At 41.0% G+C, this 17,802-nt stretch overlaps 1 protein-coding gene across 16 annotated transcripts in view; it reads right to left on the reverse strand.

The window, feature by feature from the left end:
• Window positions 1–1,478: 1,478 nt before the first annotated feature.
• si:ch211-285f17.1 (sickle tail protein homolog) overlaps window positions 1,479–17,802 on the reverse strand; it is a 422,785-nt gene continuing 406,461 nt past the window's right edge. For 11 of the 16 annotated variants that reach the window (XM_060921371.1, XM_060921379.1, XM_060921372.1 and 8 more), the window contains 6 exons: window positions 14,486–14,638; window positions 8,712–8,816; window positions 7,356–7,433; window positions 5,396–6,985; window positions 4,058–4,195; window positions 1,479–3,048 (listed from right to left, as the gene is read on the reverse strand). In XM_060921371.1, the coding sequence (XP_060777354.1) occupies window positions 2,569–3,048; window positions 4,058–4,195; window positions 5,396–6,985; window positions 7,356–7,433; window positions 8,712–8,816; window positions 14,486–14,638 (2,544 nt within the window). In that variant the 3' untranslated portion in view covers window positions 1,479–2,568. The remainder of the gene's footprint in view (window positions 3,049–4,057; window positions 4,196–5,395; window positions 6,986–7,355; window positions 7,434–8,711; window positions 8,817–14,485; window positions 14,639–17,802) is intronic. The other 5 variants (XM_060921384.1, XM_060921369.1, XM_060921383.1 and 2 more) reach the window with 4 other exon arrangements.

Genomic DNA, 17,802 nt, shown 5'->3' on the forward strand with positions numbered 1-17,802 from the left:
GGAGCCCCCCGGAAACACCTGGGGTCAAGCCCCTGTGGCTGAGTTTTGGTGCGCATGACTGATATGTGTACCAAATTTCATGAGTTTTTGAATATGTACAAGGTGTCAAATCTGTATTTTTGTATTAGGTGGCACTATGGAGTTAATGAAGCCCACCGAGACTAATGTACCATATCACCTCATACTGTATCATTGGCCAAATGTATGTACAAAAATTCCATGAGTTTTTAGCCGTTGTAAGCCCTTCAAAAGAGTGCGGGAAAATTTCAAAATCCCACATTCCATCCAACATGGCTGACTTCCTGCTGGGCAGAGTCAAATACAAACAAGTGATCTTTGTCCTGTATCACAAGAGTATTGATCACACCAAATCTCGTGCTGATCCAAGCAACTTCATCTCAACCATAGCTTGTTCTTGGGGTGCTATAGAGCTCCACGCCCAGTCCCTTGCTCAATGTAACTTTGTGATTTTACGCGCATTTGATCAGTGTGCCAAAATTCGTGAGTTTTTGAGCATTGCAAGTGCCTCAAAAATGAGTTTTCGCGCCGAGAAAAAAAAAAGAATAATAATAAGAAAACAGGATGAAAACAATAGGGCTTTGCACCTACAGTGCAGGCCCTCGGTGCTCGGGCCCTAAATATCAACAGACAAATGATTACTAGACACAAAATGTTTTGTAGTTTCTGGGTGTTAATCATTAAGTCTTGTAATTTTTAAAGGGTATCAGTATTTATGGAATTGATGGAATTATCTACATTAGTCCACCAGACTGGAAGAAAATTTATAACAAAATAACAAAACGACAATACAGATGACAAACATGCAGATGTTTAATGTTTTTCATACAGTCTTATCCACAGATACTTTTAAGCTGCTTGGTTTTTAAAGCTTTACACAAACTTAAAAAAAATCTATTTACAAAATATGTGCAGGCATGGTTATTCTCTTACATGACTCTTGCATAATTTCTCTACAGACTCAAAAAGATACAGAAATAAACTTTGGTGCAGTATGCACTAAAATGCAACTAAATCTCTGAGGAACAGTTAGTATATACAGGGGTAGTACACTATTTATAATAGCATATTTATTAACTTAAAAGCCACAGTCTTACAGTAAAGCTAGAGAATTTCATATAGGTAGGTTCTGTTGGGAGTATATTCATTCATTCTGAACAAAGAGAATGGAAAATTAAAACAACTTTGGTAAACAGGCACAATCATTACTGACATGATTCAGAAAATCTGAAATACAAAATACACTGGCAATGAACTGAAAACAACAAAAACTGAAAAATGGCAATTAGATTGGGAGTGTGTGTGTGTGTGTATATATATATATATATATATATATATATATATATATATATATATATATATATATATATAAAAAACACACACACATACACTTTTATATATATATATATATATATATATATATATAAACAAATGTGTGTTATATACACACACACACACAATATAAATGTGTGTGTGTGTATGTATAACACACTTTGTGTGTGTGTGTGTGTGTTTATTTATTTATATATTTATATACAACACGAGTGTTTTACTGGGAAATACACCACTCATATTTTTTTCCATACGCGCTACATCCAGGACATGGAGAACCAAAACCATGACAATTCTCTATATATCACTCGTGAGGAAATCAATGAATTGTTTTGATAAATTTGGGTACTTTTTGTTTGTGAACGTGTTTATATAATAAGAAAAATCACACGTTGGCTTGACAATATGAAGTTTGTCTTCTCATGTTGAAAAACTCATTTTTCACACGAAATACATTGTGGATCTGAGGGACATATTTTCCAATATTTCACGCCAATGACGTCACTCCCAGTGTTTTCCTGCTGACTGAATGTGCGTTGTCAAAATGGCAAACTGGTTCAAAATTAAAATTCTTTTGATTAACTTGTGTATTTTTGTCGATGTGTCCATATAATATAAAGAACATTACATGGCTGGGTGAAGATATGAAGTTTTTGTTCTCATATTGAAAATATTTTCACTCATTTGTGTCGCTCTCGTGATATATACATGAACCACTCGAAGATAAATTTCATATCACACAACCGTGTAATATCCTCTCCCCACACACACAACCAACCCAGACATCACATCATCATCATCATCAAGCTAAAAAGACCAACAAATCAAAATATGAACATCCAGTTTTGTATTGGATTTGTTTAGGAACACTTAGTAAGCAGTCACTTATGAACATCAGTATTCTGTTACCGTGATGTTCAGAAATTCAAGCTTCAAACACTTAACATGGAGGGAGGATGCAAAAAAAAGGGGGGGGCAGTGTATGAATAAGCAAGAGCCATAAAAACCAAAAAACCCCAAAACAACAACAACAAAAAAACAACACAAAAAAACATACTTTGAACACACACTGAAAGTATACAGAACTGGATGACTATCTTGGATGATCATAAGATAGTCGGAACAAAACAAGAAAAATGGTATACTGTATTTGAGCAAATGAGAAGCAGCACTACCTCATTAGAACAGAAGCAAATGATGGCAGAGTGGCTGAGCATTCTATGAAGCCTCCTTGGTGCTTGCTGCTGTGGGGATAGCTGATTTCCCATTGTGTGGCCGACTGTAACTGATGAAGCTGGGTGTGTGAATGGTTCGGATACTCTTTGAACCCTGTGACAACATGGTGGGGGACAGAGGAGAGTGGGAAGAAGAGGAGGAAGAAGAAGAATATCGTCCATTTTGGGTCTGTGTGGACAAGGACAGGCTTTTAGTGTTGTGAGTGGACTGTGCAATCTTAACAGAACCATTAGAAAGGGAGGGAATATGAGAGGAAGCACTGGGGATTGAGCGAGGGTTGGGGATGGAAGACTTAGAGGAGGAGGAGGATGAAAAAACAGCAGAGTTGTTAACAGGGTTAGTAGCATCAGGCTGAGAAGCACCTTTTCCTGCACTAGAGGAAAAAGCAGGGATTTTAGAGGCAGGCATTGTAGGGGAAGTGGATTTGGGATCTCCTCCAGATCTTTTAGCACTTCCGTTAGCCTGTAAACAAAGATGTCAGAAAACATGGATTTTCATCCTAAAGTTTGTCATGATGAAGATGCTCAAACACATTTAAATTACTCTAATCAGAGTTAACGGTGAATTATTACAGAAAACAGAGACAGAAAATATACTAACAACTAACTGAAAGTCACAGACACACCCAAAGATAAGCACATTGTCATCCTTTTGTTCAAGGCCATAAGTGAAAGCTAAGACTGAAAATTAGGGGAAAGACAGAACATTTGTATTTTTACAGTGAGTGATCCAAAGTGTGATGAAAACCAACCAGTTACACAAGACCAGAGGCGGCTCCAAGAAGAGTGGAGGAGGTGCACTGTGGGAAGGAATTCTGGAGGGCGGTGGAAGTTTAGTAAGGGGGTTGATCCTGGATTAGGGAAAAGGGACTCATCCCCTGAGAGATCAACAGGGGAAAGTGTCTGATATTGGGTTTAGTAGAGGAGCACCTTGGCTAGCAAAGAAACTTGTGTCAAAACATTTGACACAAAAACATTTGTGGTGTTAGAGAGAAGTTATGTAGGTTTGGGTGCAAAAGTGAAATATAAAACATACGATATAGTTTTAGTTAATAGTTCAAGCAGCATCTACCCAAAGCACAGCACAGGGAAGGGGTAACAGAGTAAGGAATGAAGGACAATAAGCTGTAACAGCAACTCAGGAAATTATTTTGAAAGTTTTTTGTTTTTGTTGCATACATAGCATCAAAGCCACAAGCAAAAGCATTCCATTATGTTATGAAATAACATGCATCATGCTTTGCAGTTGTGACATGCCTTCAGTCAGCCAACGAAAGCAGTCATCAAGATCTCATCCAACGTGACTCAGCACTGTGTTGATCACACAATGGACAGGTGGTCCAATTTAAGTCTTTCTGCATTAACTCAAATACCTATTATAGCTCTTGGTCTATCAGATGCATAGTCATGTGAATATTCTTTAAATGTCTGATTCCTGGCTGAGTGGACCAATGGTCCTATGATAAGACTACCTGGCGAAACTGCCTCTGAGAGTCTTGCAGCTTTAGCTGTTTTGTTGCCCTCTCTCTGTCTGAGGTGCCCGGCTGCTGCCTGGTCTTGGCAGACATAGGCACTGGCATCCGACTAGTAGGAGGGGCCACGCTGACATTCTGTAAGTGGGATTCAAACCAAACAGGAGAAAAAAAAGGAATAAAAATAAAGGAACTCAAAATGGTGTATTGGAGGGTTTTTAAAAAAAGAAATGATGATATCTGCACAAAATCTCTGTGGTATTCCATAATATTTAACTGAATATGCATCAGGAGCCATGTTCACAAAGAGTCATACGTCACCACGAAGAATTCTAAGTGGCACTAAATGTTTCTAATCAAGAGTTACTCATTCCTTCATCTTTAGTAACTGCTTTATCCTGATCAGGGCTACAGTGGATCTGGAGCTTTTCAAAGGAACACCAAGCATGAGGTGGGAATACAACCTGGATGGGATGCAAGTCACGGAGACACACACACACGAGCAACCTAGAGGAAACATCACACAACTAAGAGTTTCTATTGAAAAACCATTCACAACTGCAGACAGTAGACTGACAATGATTGGCTGATCTATTCACTGATAGCAGTATGTATAGGGCATTTATTGTGGAATCTTTATTATGGATGCTGCTGACATTTAATATTCACTGTAGTTTTCATGTGGCTAAGTAGCCCCTGGCCAGGAAAAAGTGGTTACTGAAGCTGAAGGAATATTCGGATTAACACACCCATTTTTTTTTGACACAACAGCAACCAACCAGGGAGGGTGAAGCCTAGCTCCTGCTTCCTCCAAAACACATGAAGTCAAACATCTTATGCTACATCACATGGAAGCTGAAGACACTCGGAGGAAAGGGCAACTCTAAGAGCTACTTTTACCCTTAAGATTCTTTGTGAATATGGCCCAGGAGAGGAAAAAAGCATGCAAACCTCTACACCAACAGGAAAAATGTGTTTTGTTCTTATACCTTAGGACCCATTTAAAAGAATTAGAAAAAAGACAAAGTGAGAGTGTGCTGCTTAGTCTGTAAGTAATCTCTTCGGCTGCTTGAACCCAAAGTTAGAAACTCAGTGAATATATGAAGGCAGTGGTGTAGGTTCTCATAAAATCACCCACAGAACACCAGACTCAACATATAAAGACATAATATTTACATATAGGGTTAAAAAGTAAAGATCCCATAGTCATTGCCCTGAATGAGAAGAGGAGGTTAGGGATCTGTGAAAGCCACTGGTTAGATTGGGATTACTGTGAGGAAGAGGAGATGGAGAAACCCATAGTCTTCACTACCAAGGCGGTCAGAGCTAGAGAGAGACCTGCTGAGGAGGAGCTGGAGTGACGGAGGTGCCTGTTGTGGTGATCACAGCAGGCCGAGGAAGAAGCTGTGGTTTGGGCTTCTTCCGAAGGCTAGGGCGCTTGCTGGAGTTGGAAGGTTTGGTGACCAAAGTTTTCTGAGGAACTACTTTGGCTGAAGCCTCTGCACCTTGGCTGTCATGAGGTTTAGAGTATTCAGTGGTCAGCAGGTCATCAGAAGACCTTGGTCCCATTTCAGTGATTGTGGTCTCAAGCTGTTTGATAGTCTGTTCAAGGCTATCAAGTGTCTTGTAAGTGTTCTTTCGGATCTCTTCTGTCCTTCCACGTGGTTCCTGGGCAACAGACTCTGATTTTGAGTTATCCTGCTTGGAACAAGAAATTTCAAATCTTTTGGTCTCTTTATGTTGTTTAATAGTACCATCTGATTCCTCCTCATCTTCATACACCACCACTTGTAAGGTCTTCTTGCCTGTCTTAGTACCAGTGCGGATGGCCTGTGTTAGAGCTGCCAACTGCTTTTTAGGGAATTTAAGCTTGAACTTCTTCTTAACATCCGGTTTGGCATCACTAGTAGCCTGTGTCTCCCCATCAGATAACCGTGATGAAGACAAAACAAGGTTTGCCCCATTTTGTATTTTCCCAGAATTCATCTTATCCCCATCTTTTGCTACCTGTACTCCCCCATTTCTTTTATCCTCATCCTCCATTTCCTCACTTTCTTCCTCTATCCTTTCTTCAGCCAACATTCTTTCCAGCTCTTCTTCACACTCAAAAATGGTGGACAGACGTTTGTAGGCTGAGCGTATATCCATTGGTTCATCAAAAATGATAATGACAGGCTTTTTACTGAATTCACCATTTTCAGCATCAGCTAAACCATTGCTACAAGAAACCGTAGAAATGTCACTGCCATGTTTAGTCTGTGGATTGCTGCCTACAGTCACAGTTTGCACATTTCCACTCTTGGCATTTACAAGCTCCTGGTACTCTCCAGTGGACAAAGCCTGCACTTTGGTGTTTGTGATCATGAAGGCAATATTATCAGGTGGAGGAGGAGGTTCTTCTCCTGGCAAGTCAGGACTGAGGAAAGTATCACTTTCATCTTCCACTTCTTTGTACTTGCTCTCCCTAGTCTTGGGTAAACTAAACACCTGCTGCTGATTTGTTGAACTCAACTCACCATGGGTTGCAGGTACCTTGCAGTGAATGAGGTCAGGGCCACCCAGTGAGACGGGTGAACAAATTGCTGTTGGAGACTCCACTGTCTCCTCTATGCTAAGTTGCACCTGTGGAACCTTGACCACATGGACTTTCCCCTGTGTAGGGCTACCTGGGCCTGGTTCCTTTGTCTTCATTGAGCTTGAACAAGTCAGTGGTTTATATGGTAGATCACTAGAAAGGCTCCAAATGTTGTCTGGGCCATGGCCTGGGATACCAGATAGGCCATCTGAGGATACCAGCAGCTTGTTTTGGGATTTCTCATTAGTACTGACATGTGACACCTGTGATGGGGTTGACTGAGATGCAGCTCTGTGGTCAGTTGACTCCTCTGGAGGCTCCTTGGTGATCTGTGCTGTGACGTAATAGATGACCTTTAAGATGAACAGTCACAGAAAAACAGAATGAAAGTATTAACAGGGAGCTTCATACTCATAAATATTAATAATAGTATTTAATAATAATTTTACAATAAAAATAATTAAATAATTATTATTATCACCAAAATTATGTGTAAAAGGCCCTTGAATCTGCACAAGCAAAAAAGTTAAAATAAGTAGTAAATACTCAAAAAAACCCTGATCTATTATAGTGACATAGGATGTTGACTGGAAAGAATACATTACACCACTACATACACTGTTAAAGTGCACATACCTGGGACTGTAATTTTTTTTGCCTAATAGAGGTTTAAAAAAAACAACAACAAAAAAAGACATATGCATTTGTAAAGTAGCTGCTCACCCCTGTATTTTGACGTACTGCGTTGTTGCCATTTTCATCCATGACCAGATCTTTGTTCTCCTGGATTTCTGTATTCTGCTAGAGATTTATGAGGAATAACATTATGTCACACAAAACCCCTTCCACTAAACTACCTACCTAGTGATATCTTAAGATTTTACAAATGTTTTTCATGTCAAAACTGCTCATCTAGCATCATTTTGAGCAGATAAATGATTGCCACTTTTAATGTAATATATCTGCTAATTCCAATATAATTCTCTTCTGATTTTTCTAAAAGCTTGTGGTAAAGGAAATTATATGAACCTGCAAAACTCCCAAGACCCATCAATGGTTCCAGACCCGTACATCACCATCCCATAACTAATGTACCTTTCCTATTAATTTCAATATTATTTACTAGATAATTCATAGTAGTTGTGACATCTGTGACATCTCAAAATCTTTAAACTTGAAAATATTACACGTTTATAAACCTTACATAAAATTTATATTTTGTTTTTGCAATCATATAAAAGATCATATCTGAAGAGTCAGTAAAATATATTTGGCAACTGAGCAGAAATACAGAAGAAACAAAGACAACACACCTAGAAGATGAGATCAGAAGATACAAGATCAGAAGGTTTACAGCAGAGCATGCTGCAGATGATAAGATTAAAGTAACTGAAGTGTCACATTCTTTGAATATGTCCTTTCAGTAAAAGCAACTCTCCAGCAATTGCAGAAAATAATTTGTTCCAGATGTAATTAGTTTATTTCCACAGTACTGATTTCATGAAAAAGTGAAATTAAGATACTGACAATGCAGTCGAATGTACCTAATATTTTGGTAGACAGTAATTTATCTATACAATGTATGATAAATTAATATTGCATGGGTCAAATTACATCTTAACACTATGAAAAAGGGGTTGTTAACAGATTTTTCAATCACTGTCAAGTTTTCCAGTTTTAAGTATATAATATGTATTTATGTTTTGAGATGTGGATATCTAAAAGAAACAGAAGAGAGTTGACTGCATGACAGTGACAAAGAATTTGTTGCTTTATTGAATGGATCTATACACACAGCCAATCCAGTTTCAAAAAAGTAATGAATAGATGGAACAGCAGTCTAGTGTGATTACAAACTAAAAGTATAATTTGTGAGTTCAATTTAAAGTAGATGACAAAAATCAGAGTATTAAGAGAAAACCAGTGAGAATTTTTGGTACAGATGTCCATCATAAGCGTGTACAATAATGTAAGCAGAGTGAAAATGGCAACAGGCATTTTTAAGGGTAGTCATTAGGGACAAGTAGTAGACAGGAACAAGCAGCTAGTGGGAGAGCTAAAAGATGCCATGTCCATTACCTTCTTATCTTTGAGGGGCAATAAGGCCCCAGATCTTAACTCTTTGATCTGTGGCTCTACCGAACCTTTGAGCTCTATGTCCTTAACCAAACACTTCTGGAAAACCTGAGAGGGGAGCATATATGTATGGTGTTAGGTCCCTGTTCCTATATGGTGTGCATGACAAAAACAATTCCTACCATCTCATTACTATGCGCAAATCAACTTACTGTGGAAAAGTGCACTGATGTACACTAAACTGAATAAAATTCATTGCATAAAGGCTGTGACATTTCCAGAAGAAAAAAAATCATACAAACACAGAATCCAAATAACCACATGATAATCACATGATCATAAAGATTGGTTAAACATTTCTAAAGTGAATACTTTGTTACTTTACTGTCACTCTAATGTGGGCTGCCACCATTTTGAATGATTTAGATCATGACTACATTAAATTCTTAAGAGAGGCAATGAAAAGCCATCACCTGTGGAACTACTTCTTGCTATTTTCAGAGATCTGTGTTACTTCACTAGAATGACTGAGGTTTTAAAATGGTGGACACTCCTAAACATTGCTTTATGTGCCCCCCCATCAAACAAATAACACACCCATTTTGGTGGACAATGGCCTTAATTCATTTCAAGAGGCTCATACAGAGGACATGGCATTTTAAAGAGTGAATCTGTAAGAAATAGAGCCCCACACCACAACAGTGAACCAAGAATAAAAGCATCCCACAGGCACAAGCAAAGCCACCCATGTGACACCAACATTACAGATGAACAAATTCCAAAAGTGAGTGTGTGCATGTGTGTGTATAGGCATACTGTGCATATATAATCCAACAGAACTCCCTTTGGGATGTCCTCCCAACATCCCAAACAGTCCTCCAAGATTACTTTGACATGACCACATCATGTAATTCCTGCAGAGCTTCAGGTGCACTTCAAGTACACTCCTTCAGGTACACTTTCATGCTGCAAAACTTGTATTCTACCTTATCCCAAAGATCTATTGGATTCAGATCTGCTGAATGAGGTGGCCACTGAACTCATTGTCATGTTCATGAAACCATGTTCATGCAGGAAGTAGCCATTAGAAGATGGGTAAATTGTAGCCATAAAGGGATACACATGGTCAGCAACAAACAGGTTGGGGCATTCAAGCAATGATTGATATTAATGGAATGTAAACATTCCTCAAACTATTGCACCACCTTGACCAGCCTGGACTGTTGACACAAGACAGGTTGTGTCCATGGATTCATGCTGTTGACACTGAATTCTTACCCAACCATCTGTATGCCTCAGCAGAAATCAAGGTTCATCATATCAGGCTACGTTTTCCAGTCTTCAACTGTCCAGTTTTGGTGAGCCTGTGACCACTTCAGCCTCAGCTTTCTGTTATTGGCTGACAGAAGAGGAACTTGATGTGGTCTTCTGCTGTTGTAGCCCAATCACCTCAAGGTCTGAGTTGTTGTGCATTCTGAGATGTTTTTCTGCTCACCACAGTTGTACAGAGTGGTTATCTGAGTTACTGTAGCCTTTCTGTCAGCTCAAGCTAGTGTGGCCATTCTCCATTGACCTCTCTCATAAACAAGGCATTTCCATCTGCAGAACTGTTGCTCACTAGATGTTTTTTTTTCTTTATTGCCCCATTCTGAGTGAACTCTAGAGACTGTTGTCCACGAAAATCCCAGGAGATCAGCAAATATAGAAATACTCAAACCTGTCTGGTATCAAATCATGACATCAATCAACAATCATGACATGGTCAAAATTATATGTACAGGGTCAAAAATATACATACAGCATACTTAATATTTGGTGAACTGTCCCTTAGTAAGTTTCATCTTGACCAGACACTTTTGGTAGCCATAAACAAAATTCTGGCAGAATTCTGGTTGGATATAAAATTAGATTAGATTCAAATTTGTCATTGTGCAGAGTACAGGTACAAAGCCAATGAAATGCAGTTAGCATCTAACCAGAAATGCAAAATACAGTATTATTGACAGATAATGTACATTATATATTATATACAGATCTGTGATGACTCTTCTTGGTGGAATTGGTAGAGTTCACTTAAATTTGTTGGTTTCCTGGCACAGACCCAGGTTTTAAGCACAGTCCACGTTTTCAATAGGGCTGACGTCAGGACTTTGGGAAGGCCATTCCAAAAGTGAAATTGTAGCCTCTTCTGTCCATTCCACAACCAGTTTTAATGTGTTTGGTGTCACTGTCCTATTGGAACACCCAACTGTGTTCAAGTTTCAACCATCTAACTGATGGTTTGATGTTATGCTGAAGAATCCTGAGGTAGTCCTCCTTTTTAATTATTCCACCCACTTTGTGAAAAACAACCCTAAAGCATGGTGCTACCACCATTATGCTTAACAGCTGATACAATGTTCTTAGGGTTGAATGCCTCACTTTTACTCCTCCAAACAAACCTCTGGTCACTGTGGCCAAACAACTCAATCTTTGTCTCATCTGACCATAAAACTTTCCTTCAGAAGGCTTCTTCTTTGTCCATGTGGTCAACTGCAAACTTTAGTCAAGCTGGAAGGTGTCTATTTTGGAGAAGGGGACAGCATCCTCTCAGTCCATGGCAATGTAAAACTTGCTTTAGTGTAGACAGCAACACTGGTGTTCCAGCAGCTTTCAGTTCATGGCAGATCTGTACCTTGGTGGTTCCTGACCATCCAAACTAACTTCCTCTCAGCTGAGTGGGACAGTTTGGATCTTCTTCCAGAACTTGGCAAAGTGGATACACCTCCCAATAACTTGTGCACAATTGTTTGAACTGATGATCTTGAAATCTGCAGTTGTTTAGAAATGGCTCCAAGAGACATTCCTGAGTTGTGCAAATCTACAATCCTCCTTCTTAGATATGCACTGAGCTTCTTGAACTTTCTCAGCTGTATTGCATGGATTAGTGTCAAGCTAATGAGTGCTGTCAAACAAACCCTTTTTATGTTGCCACAGAGAACCTACCAGCTGTAGTCAATGATGATCACTAACAGGAAGTTAAGAGGCCTTGGCAGGTTAAGACATTTCGGAACTTTTAGCACTACTGAAGTAATATGTATGTGTATGTATATTTTTGACCATGCAGGTATAATTTTGACCCTGTGTTGATTCCAGGAAAATTTAAATCTTGTGCACCAAATTGAGTGAAGGCCAGAAATGCTGCCTTTAGGTCTGGAGACAGACTCTCACAGCAGGGCTAGAGCTAAACTGTCCCAGGCCATCAAGAAGGCAAAGCGTGCCTATGCAAACAAAATCCACAGTCACTTCATGGACCCTAAGGACACAGAGCATGCGGCAGGGACTACAATCCACCATGGACTACAAGCCAACACCTCAGGCCTGTAGCTGTGATGCCTCCTTCCTGGATGTACTAAATTACTTCTATGCACATTTTGAGGCATAAAATAAACAACCTGTGAGGAAAACCATCCCTCCCAATGATGACCAGATCTGCCCCTTTTCCACCAAAGCAGTTCCAGGGCTGGTTCGGGGCCAGTGCTTAATTTGGAACCGGGTTTTCTGTTTCCACTGACAAAGAACTGGCTCTGGGGCCAGAAAAACCGGTTCTAGGCTAGCACCAACTCTCTGCTGGGCCAGAGGAAAGAACCGCTTACGTCAGTGGGGGGGCGGAGATGTTAAGACCAACAACAATAACAAGACCGCGAAAGATCGCCATTTTTAAGCGACGAGAAGCAGCAGCTGTACAAACACGAAGTCATCCATTATTATTATTATTATTATTATTATTGTTGTTGCTGCTGCTGCTTCTTCTTCTGCGTTGTTTTTGCTTTGATATTCACGCCAAGGTTTATGCAAACGTACCGACGTAACTGACGTATACAGCGATGTAATGACCTGGCTTCCCTTAGCACCGCGAGCTATGGAAAAGCAAACTGGTTCTCAGCTGGCTCGCAAGTTGAACGAGTTGTGAACCAGCACCGGCCCCGAACCAGCCCTGGAACGGATTTGGTGGAAAAGGGGTAATCCTGTATCTGACCAGAGCTGATGTTCAGAAGACTGTGCAGAGTCAATTCATGGAAAGCTGCAGGACCAGCCAAAATACCCGGCCGTGTGCTCAGAGAATGCGCCAACCAACTGCCAGATGTTCTAACTGACATTTTCAATGCATTCCTGAGCACAGCAGTGGTCCCTACCTGCCTCAAAACAGAATCATCCCAGTGCCCAAGAAGTCAACCGTGCCCTACCTCAATGACTACCAGCCTATAGCACCTCACCCATCATCACAAAGTGTTTCAAGGGACTGATACTGAGGCACATGAAAGCCCAACTCCTGGAACGACTAGAACTACTACAGTTTGCATACCAGTCCAACCAAACAACAGATGATGCCATCTCAACTGCTTTCCACCCCACACACTTTCATCTGGACAAAAAAAAAAAAAGACAGTTATGTCGGAATGCTGTTCATAGATTTTAGCTCAGCATTCAATACAATCATTCTGCAGAGACTGGTAGGGAAGCTGAGTCTACTGGGCATGAACACCTCCCTCTACAACTGGATCCTGGATTTCCTCACTGACCAGCTCCAATCTGTCAGCAAAGGCAACAACACCTTCATGGTCATCAGATTGAGCATCGGTGCACCCCAGGGTTGTGTGCTCAGCCGACTGCTGTTCATCCTACTGACATTACTGTGCTGTCAACACAGTTCAAACCACATCAAGTTTGCAGATGACAACAGTGGTGGGACTAATCAGTAGCAGAGATGAGTCTGCATACAGAAAGGTCATCAGACAGCTGGTGGATTGCTGTTGCTACAACAACCTGTTTCCGAATGTTGAAAAGACAAAAGAGATGGTTGTTAACTTAAGGAGGAGCTCTGCCACCTGCACTCCACTCCACATCAATGGCTTTGCTGTCGAGACAGTCAGCAGCATGAAGTTCCTGGAGTTATACATGGCAGAAGACCTCACCTGGACACTCAACACTACCACCATCACCAAAAATGCCCAGCAGCGTCTCCACTTCCTGTGAAAGCTGAAAAAGGCCAGCCTCCCCCCTCCCTTCCCACTCTTACCACCTTCTACCAGGGGACTATTGGGAGCGTCCACTGCACATGCATCTCAGTCTGGTACAGGAACTGCAACATCAAGTCCATGCAATGGATTGTGAAGATCTTCAGGGTCCCCCTCCCATCACTTACAGAACTGTACAATAAACGCCATCTGCCATGCAGCCAGCATTGTGGCAGACACCTCCCACCCATCCCATGGACTATTCACCCCTCTGTTGTCTGGCGAAAGGTTTCGGAGCATCCGAACCATCACTGCCAGATACTACAACAACTTCTCCCCCCAGACAGTTAGGCTCCTCAACACCATGGTGCCCCTTTTCTGCACCAAGAGCTTGAAAACAGACTGAATCACTTCTGGACTGTTTACATTTCACTGGCAATTGGCATAAAGTCACTTTACACTTACCATTGCATAATTTAATTCACAATGCTCTTTTTGTTTCTCAGTGCTCAGTTTACATTGCATTGACACTTTAAACTGGCACACAGTCACTTCACACTCTCCATTGACTAGTGTACGTTACCAATGCATTATTCATTGCTCATTTTGCACTACCTGTTTGTCCTTTTCACTTGCACTGGTTTATGTTTGTCCTTTGTCTTACATTTTGTTTTTTTATGTTGCACCACAGGTCTTAGAGAAATGTTATTTCAACCTTACTTGTATATGGACAGGCTGACAAACCTCTCTTGAATGTTGAATCTCTTGAATATCTCCTACCTGCAGTTCTGCCATAATCTTGTCCCCCTCATCCTCCTCTTCTAGAATGGCAGAAGCTGTGACAGGAAGAGGAGTGCATGGCTTGGGCTTCACTTCAGGAGAACTCCTTGGTTTGTGCTGAGGCACTGGATTTGGAGCATCAACTTCATCTTCCTGTAGAGTAACAATATTATTCGTTACACAACTATTTTGTCAGAATTATAAATGTAAGACTGCAGGACATATCCAAAAACAATCCATCCATTATCTGTAACTGCTTATCCTGTGCAGGGTCGCGGGCAAGCTGGAGCCTATCCCAGCTGACTATGAGCAAGAGGTGGGGTACACCCTGGACAAGTTACCAAATCATTGCAAGGCTAACACACAGAGACAAACAACCATTCACACTCGCACCTACGGTCAATTTAGAGTCACCAATTAGCCTAACCTGCATGTCTTTGGACTGTGGGAGAAATCAGAGCATATGGAAGAAACCCACGCAAACACGGGGAGAACATGCAAACTCCACACAGTTGGCCGCTAGGCTCAAACCCAGAACCTTCTTGCTGTGAAGTGACAGTGCTAACTACTACACCACTGTGCCACCATCCAAAAACAATCCTAAAACAAATAAATGTTCCTTCCCTAATGCACAAATAATTCTAGTCAAGCACAACAAGATGGTTGTAAAATAATGAAACTGTAAACCATATAGAACAGCTTGATTGCCAAATCAAGCACACAAACCAGGGATTTTGGCCTGTTTATACATGTCAGGTATCTGGCAGTTATCTTATTAATAAATATACCTGTCCATGTAGTAGCAACTGACATACAAGTCAGTGAAGACCACAAGCCTGGCATATTTTAAGTCACTGTATTAAGCATGCATTTTTTTAGTACTCTGTGGCAGTGGGGGCATGGTTGGATGAAGAGGAGGCAGGTTGAATCAGCAGATAATGACTGAGGATTCTCAACTATTTATGATCATGGCCAGTTTACCTGTGTGCTTTGTTTGTCCTTTCAGAAGTAAAATGTGAATCTGAGAGAGAGAGAGAGAGAGAGAGAGGTAGACAGAGCTAACAGAGTTCACACATAACACACACACAAACACCCACACATGCCGGCGCGTAAGCTTGGAAAAAATTGTTGAACTTGAGTGATGCAAAAGCCTCGAAATACTGGGATGGGGTTTCCCAGTATTTATTCCCCCTCCTGAGTGTTGAAAACCCACTGAAAAGTGCTAGTTGGAAAGATCAAATCTATTTGCACCAGTGTTTAACATCTGCAAATGGACAGGCTGGTCAAACAGTTTAATTAAAACCTTGAAAGTATGATTTGTAAATTGATTCACGATGAAGCTCAGAATTAGGATAATGTTCTCAAACCCATGTTATATGCAGGACAAAAGGTTGGGCAATCCTCTATGGGGTTCTCCTCATTCAAATTATTATGGGCGCAAACCATTCGGTGTCTTAGATGTCACTAGGGAACATAGGGAGGTGGGACTGTCTAACAGCAAAAACAAAATTCAGTACATTCTATACCTGAAAGCAAAACTCCTTGAGACACTCAACACAGGAGAATTTGTGTCAGGCCCAAGAACAGCAGTCCTTACTGTGTGACGGTAGCGCGTCTATGGGAATCTGCTCCAGGAAGTGCTTGTATTACTTCCCACATTGAGCTCCAAGTTATTTGCCAAGAGGCAAGGGCCCTTTGATATCACACAGCGAGTTGGGGAAATTGACTATGAGGTCAGACAACTCAATAGAGGAGATGCGCTACAAATATACCACTTCAACCTCCTGAAACCATGGAGAGAGGTGGTTCCTGTTGCTCTGGTAACAGTGGTTTCAGAGAGAGATGAGCTGAGACCAGAGGTGTTCTTAAAAAAACTCTGTTCACGTAACACGTGATGGTTCTTACCTGTGTGTGAGATCATGAGTTTACTTATGTGTGTTTTGTCCATCTTTTCAGGGGAAAAAAGAGAGCACTGTGAACCAGATATGCCCCTTTTCCACCAAAGCAGTTCCAGGGCTGGTTCGGGGCCAGTGCTTAGTTTGGAACCGGGTTTTCTGCTTCCACTGACAAAGAACTGGCTCTGGGGCCAGAAAAAACGGTTCCAGGCTAGCACTAGCTCTTTGCTGGGCCAGAGGAAAGAACCGCTTACATCAGCGGGGGGTGGGGGTGGGGTGGGGGTGTTAAGACCAGCAACAATCGCAAGACCGCGAAAGGTCGCCATTTTTAAGCGACGAGAAGCAGCAGCTGTACAAACGCGAAGTCATCCATTATTGTTGTTGTTGCTGCTTCTTCTTCTCCGTGTTGTTGTTGCTTCAATATTCGTGCCAAGGTTCATCCAATCGCAGCGACATAACTGACGTATACAGCGACGTAACTGACGTATATAGTGACGTAACTGACGTGGCTCCCCTTAGCACCACAAGCTATGGAAAAGCAAACTGGTTCTCAGCTGGCTCGCAAGTTGAACGAGTTGTGAACCAGCACCAGCACTGGCCCCGAACCAGCCCTGGAACTGATTTGGTGGAAAAGGGGTAAGAGAGGGGGACAGAGCTGATGGAGGTTTTCAACAGAGAGTTGGAAAAATAAAGTGAGCCCAAAGCTCTGTCAGTCAAAGTCTGCCTGTCTCTGGAGTCTTTCCCACACACCGAGTTCTATACACTCATACAATACAAATAGACTTTCTGGACCTGCACTCAAATCCTCCATCATGTGGACACAAGTGCTTTTTTCCCCCCATCTTGAGCCATCAAAATGAAGGTGATCTGTTACCAACAATTATTTCAACCATCATCTTTCTATGTTTTTTTTTAAACTTCCCAAAACAAAAAACTGCATTTCTGACTAATCTTGTATTTTATTATTCAATTCCAAAAAAGTTGGGACGCTGTGTAAAACATAAATTAAAACAAAACATGATGATTTACAAGTCATGGAAGCCCTATATTTCACTGAAAATAGTACAAAGACAACATATCAAATGTTGAAACTAAGAAATTTTGTTGTTCTTTGAAAAATATATACTCATTTTGAATTTGATGCCAGCAACACGTTTAAAAAAAAAAGTTGGGACAGGGATCAGTACCGGTACTGCATCACCTCTACTTTTAACAGTGCACTGTAAACATTTGGGATCTGAGGAGACCAATTGCTGTAGTTTTGAAAGAGAATTGTTGTCCCATTCTTGTCCGATACACAATTTTAGTTGCTCAGCAGTTTGAGGTCTCCTTTGTTGTTTTTGTGCTTCATAATACGGCAAATGTTTTCAATGGGTAACAGGTCTGGACTGTGGGGAGGCCAGTTTAGCACCTGGACTCTTT

The sequence above is a fragment of the Neoarius graeffei genome, chromosome 5 (assembly GCF_027579695.1).
Source record: "Neoarius graeffei isolate fNeoGra1 chromosome 5, fNeoGra1.pri, whole genome shotgun sequence".
Lineage (NCBI taxonomy): Eukaryota > Metazoa > Chordata > Actinopteri > Siluriformes > Ariidae > Neoarius > Neoarius graeffei.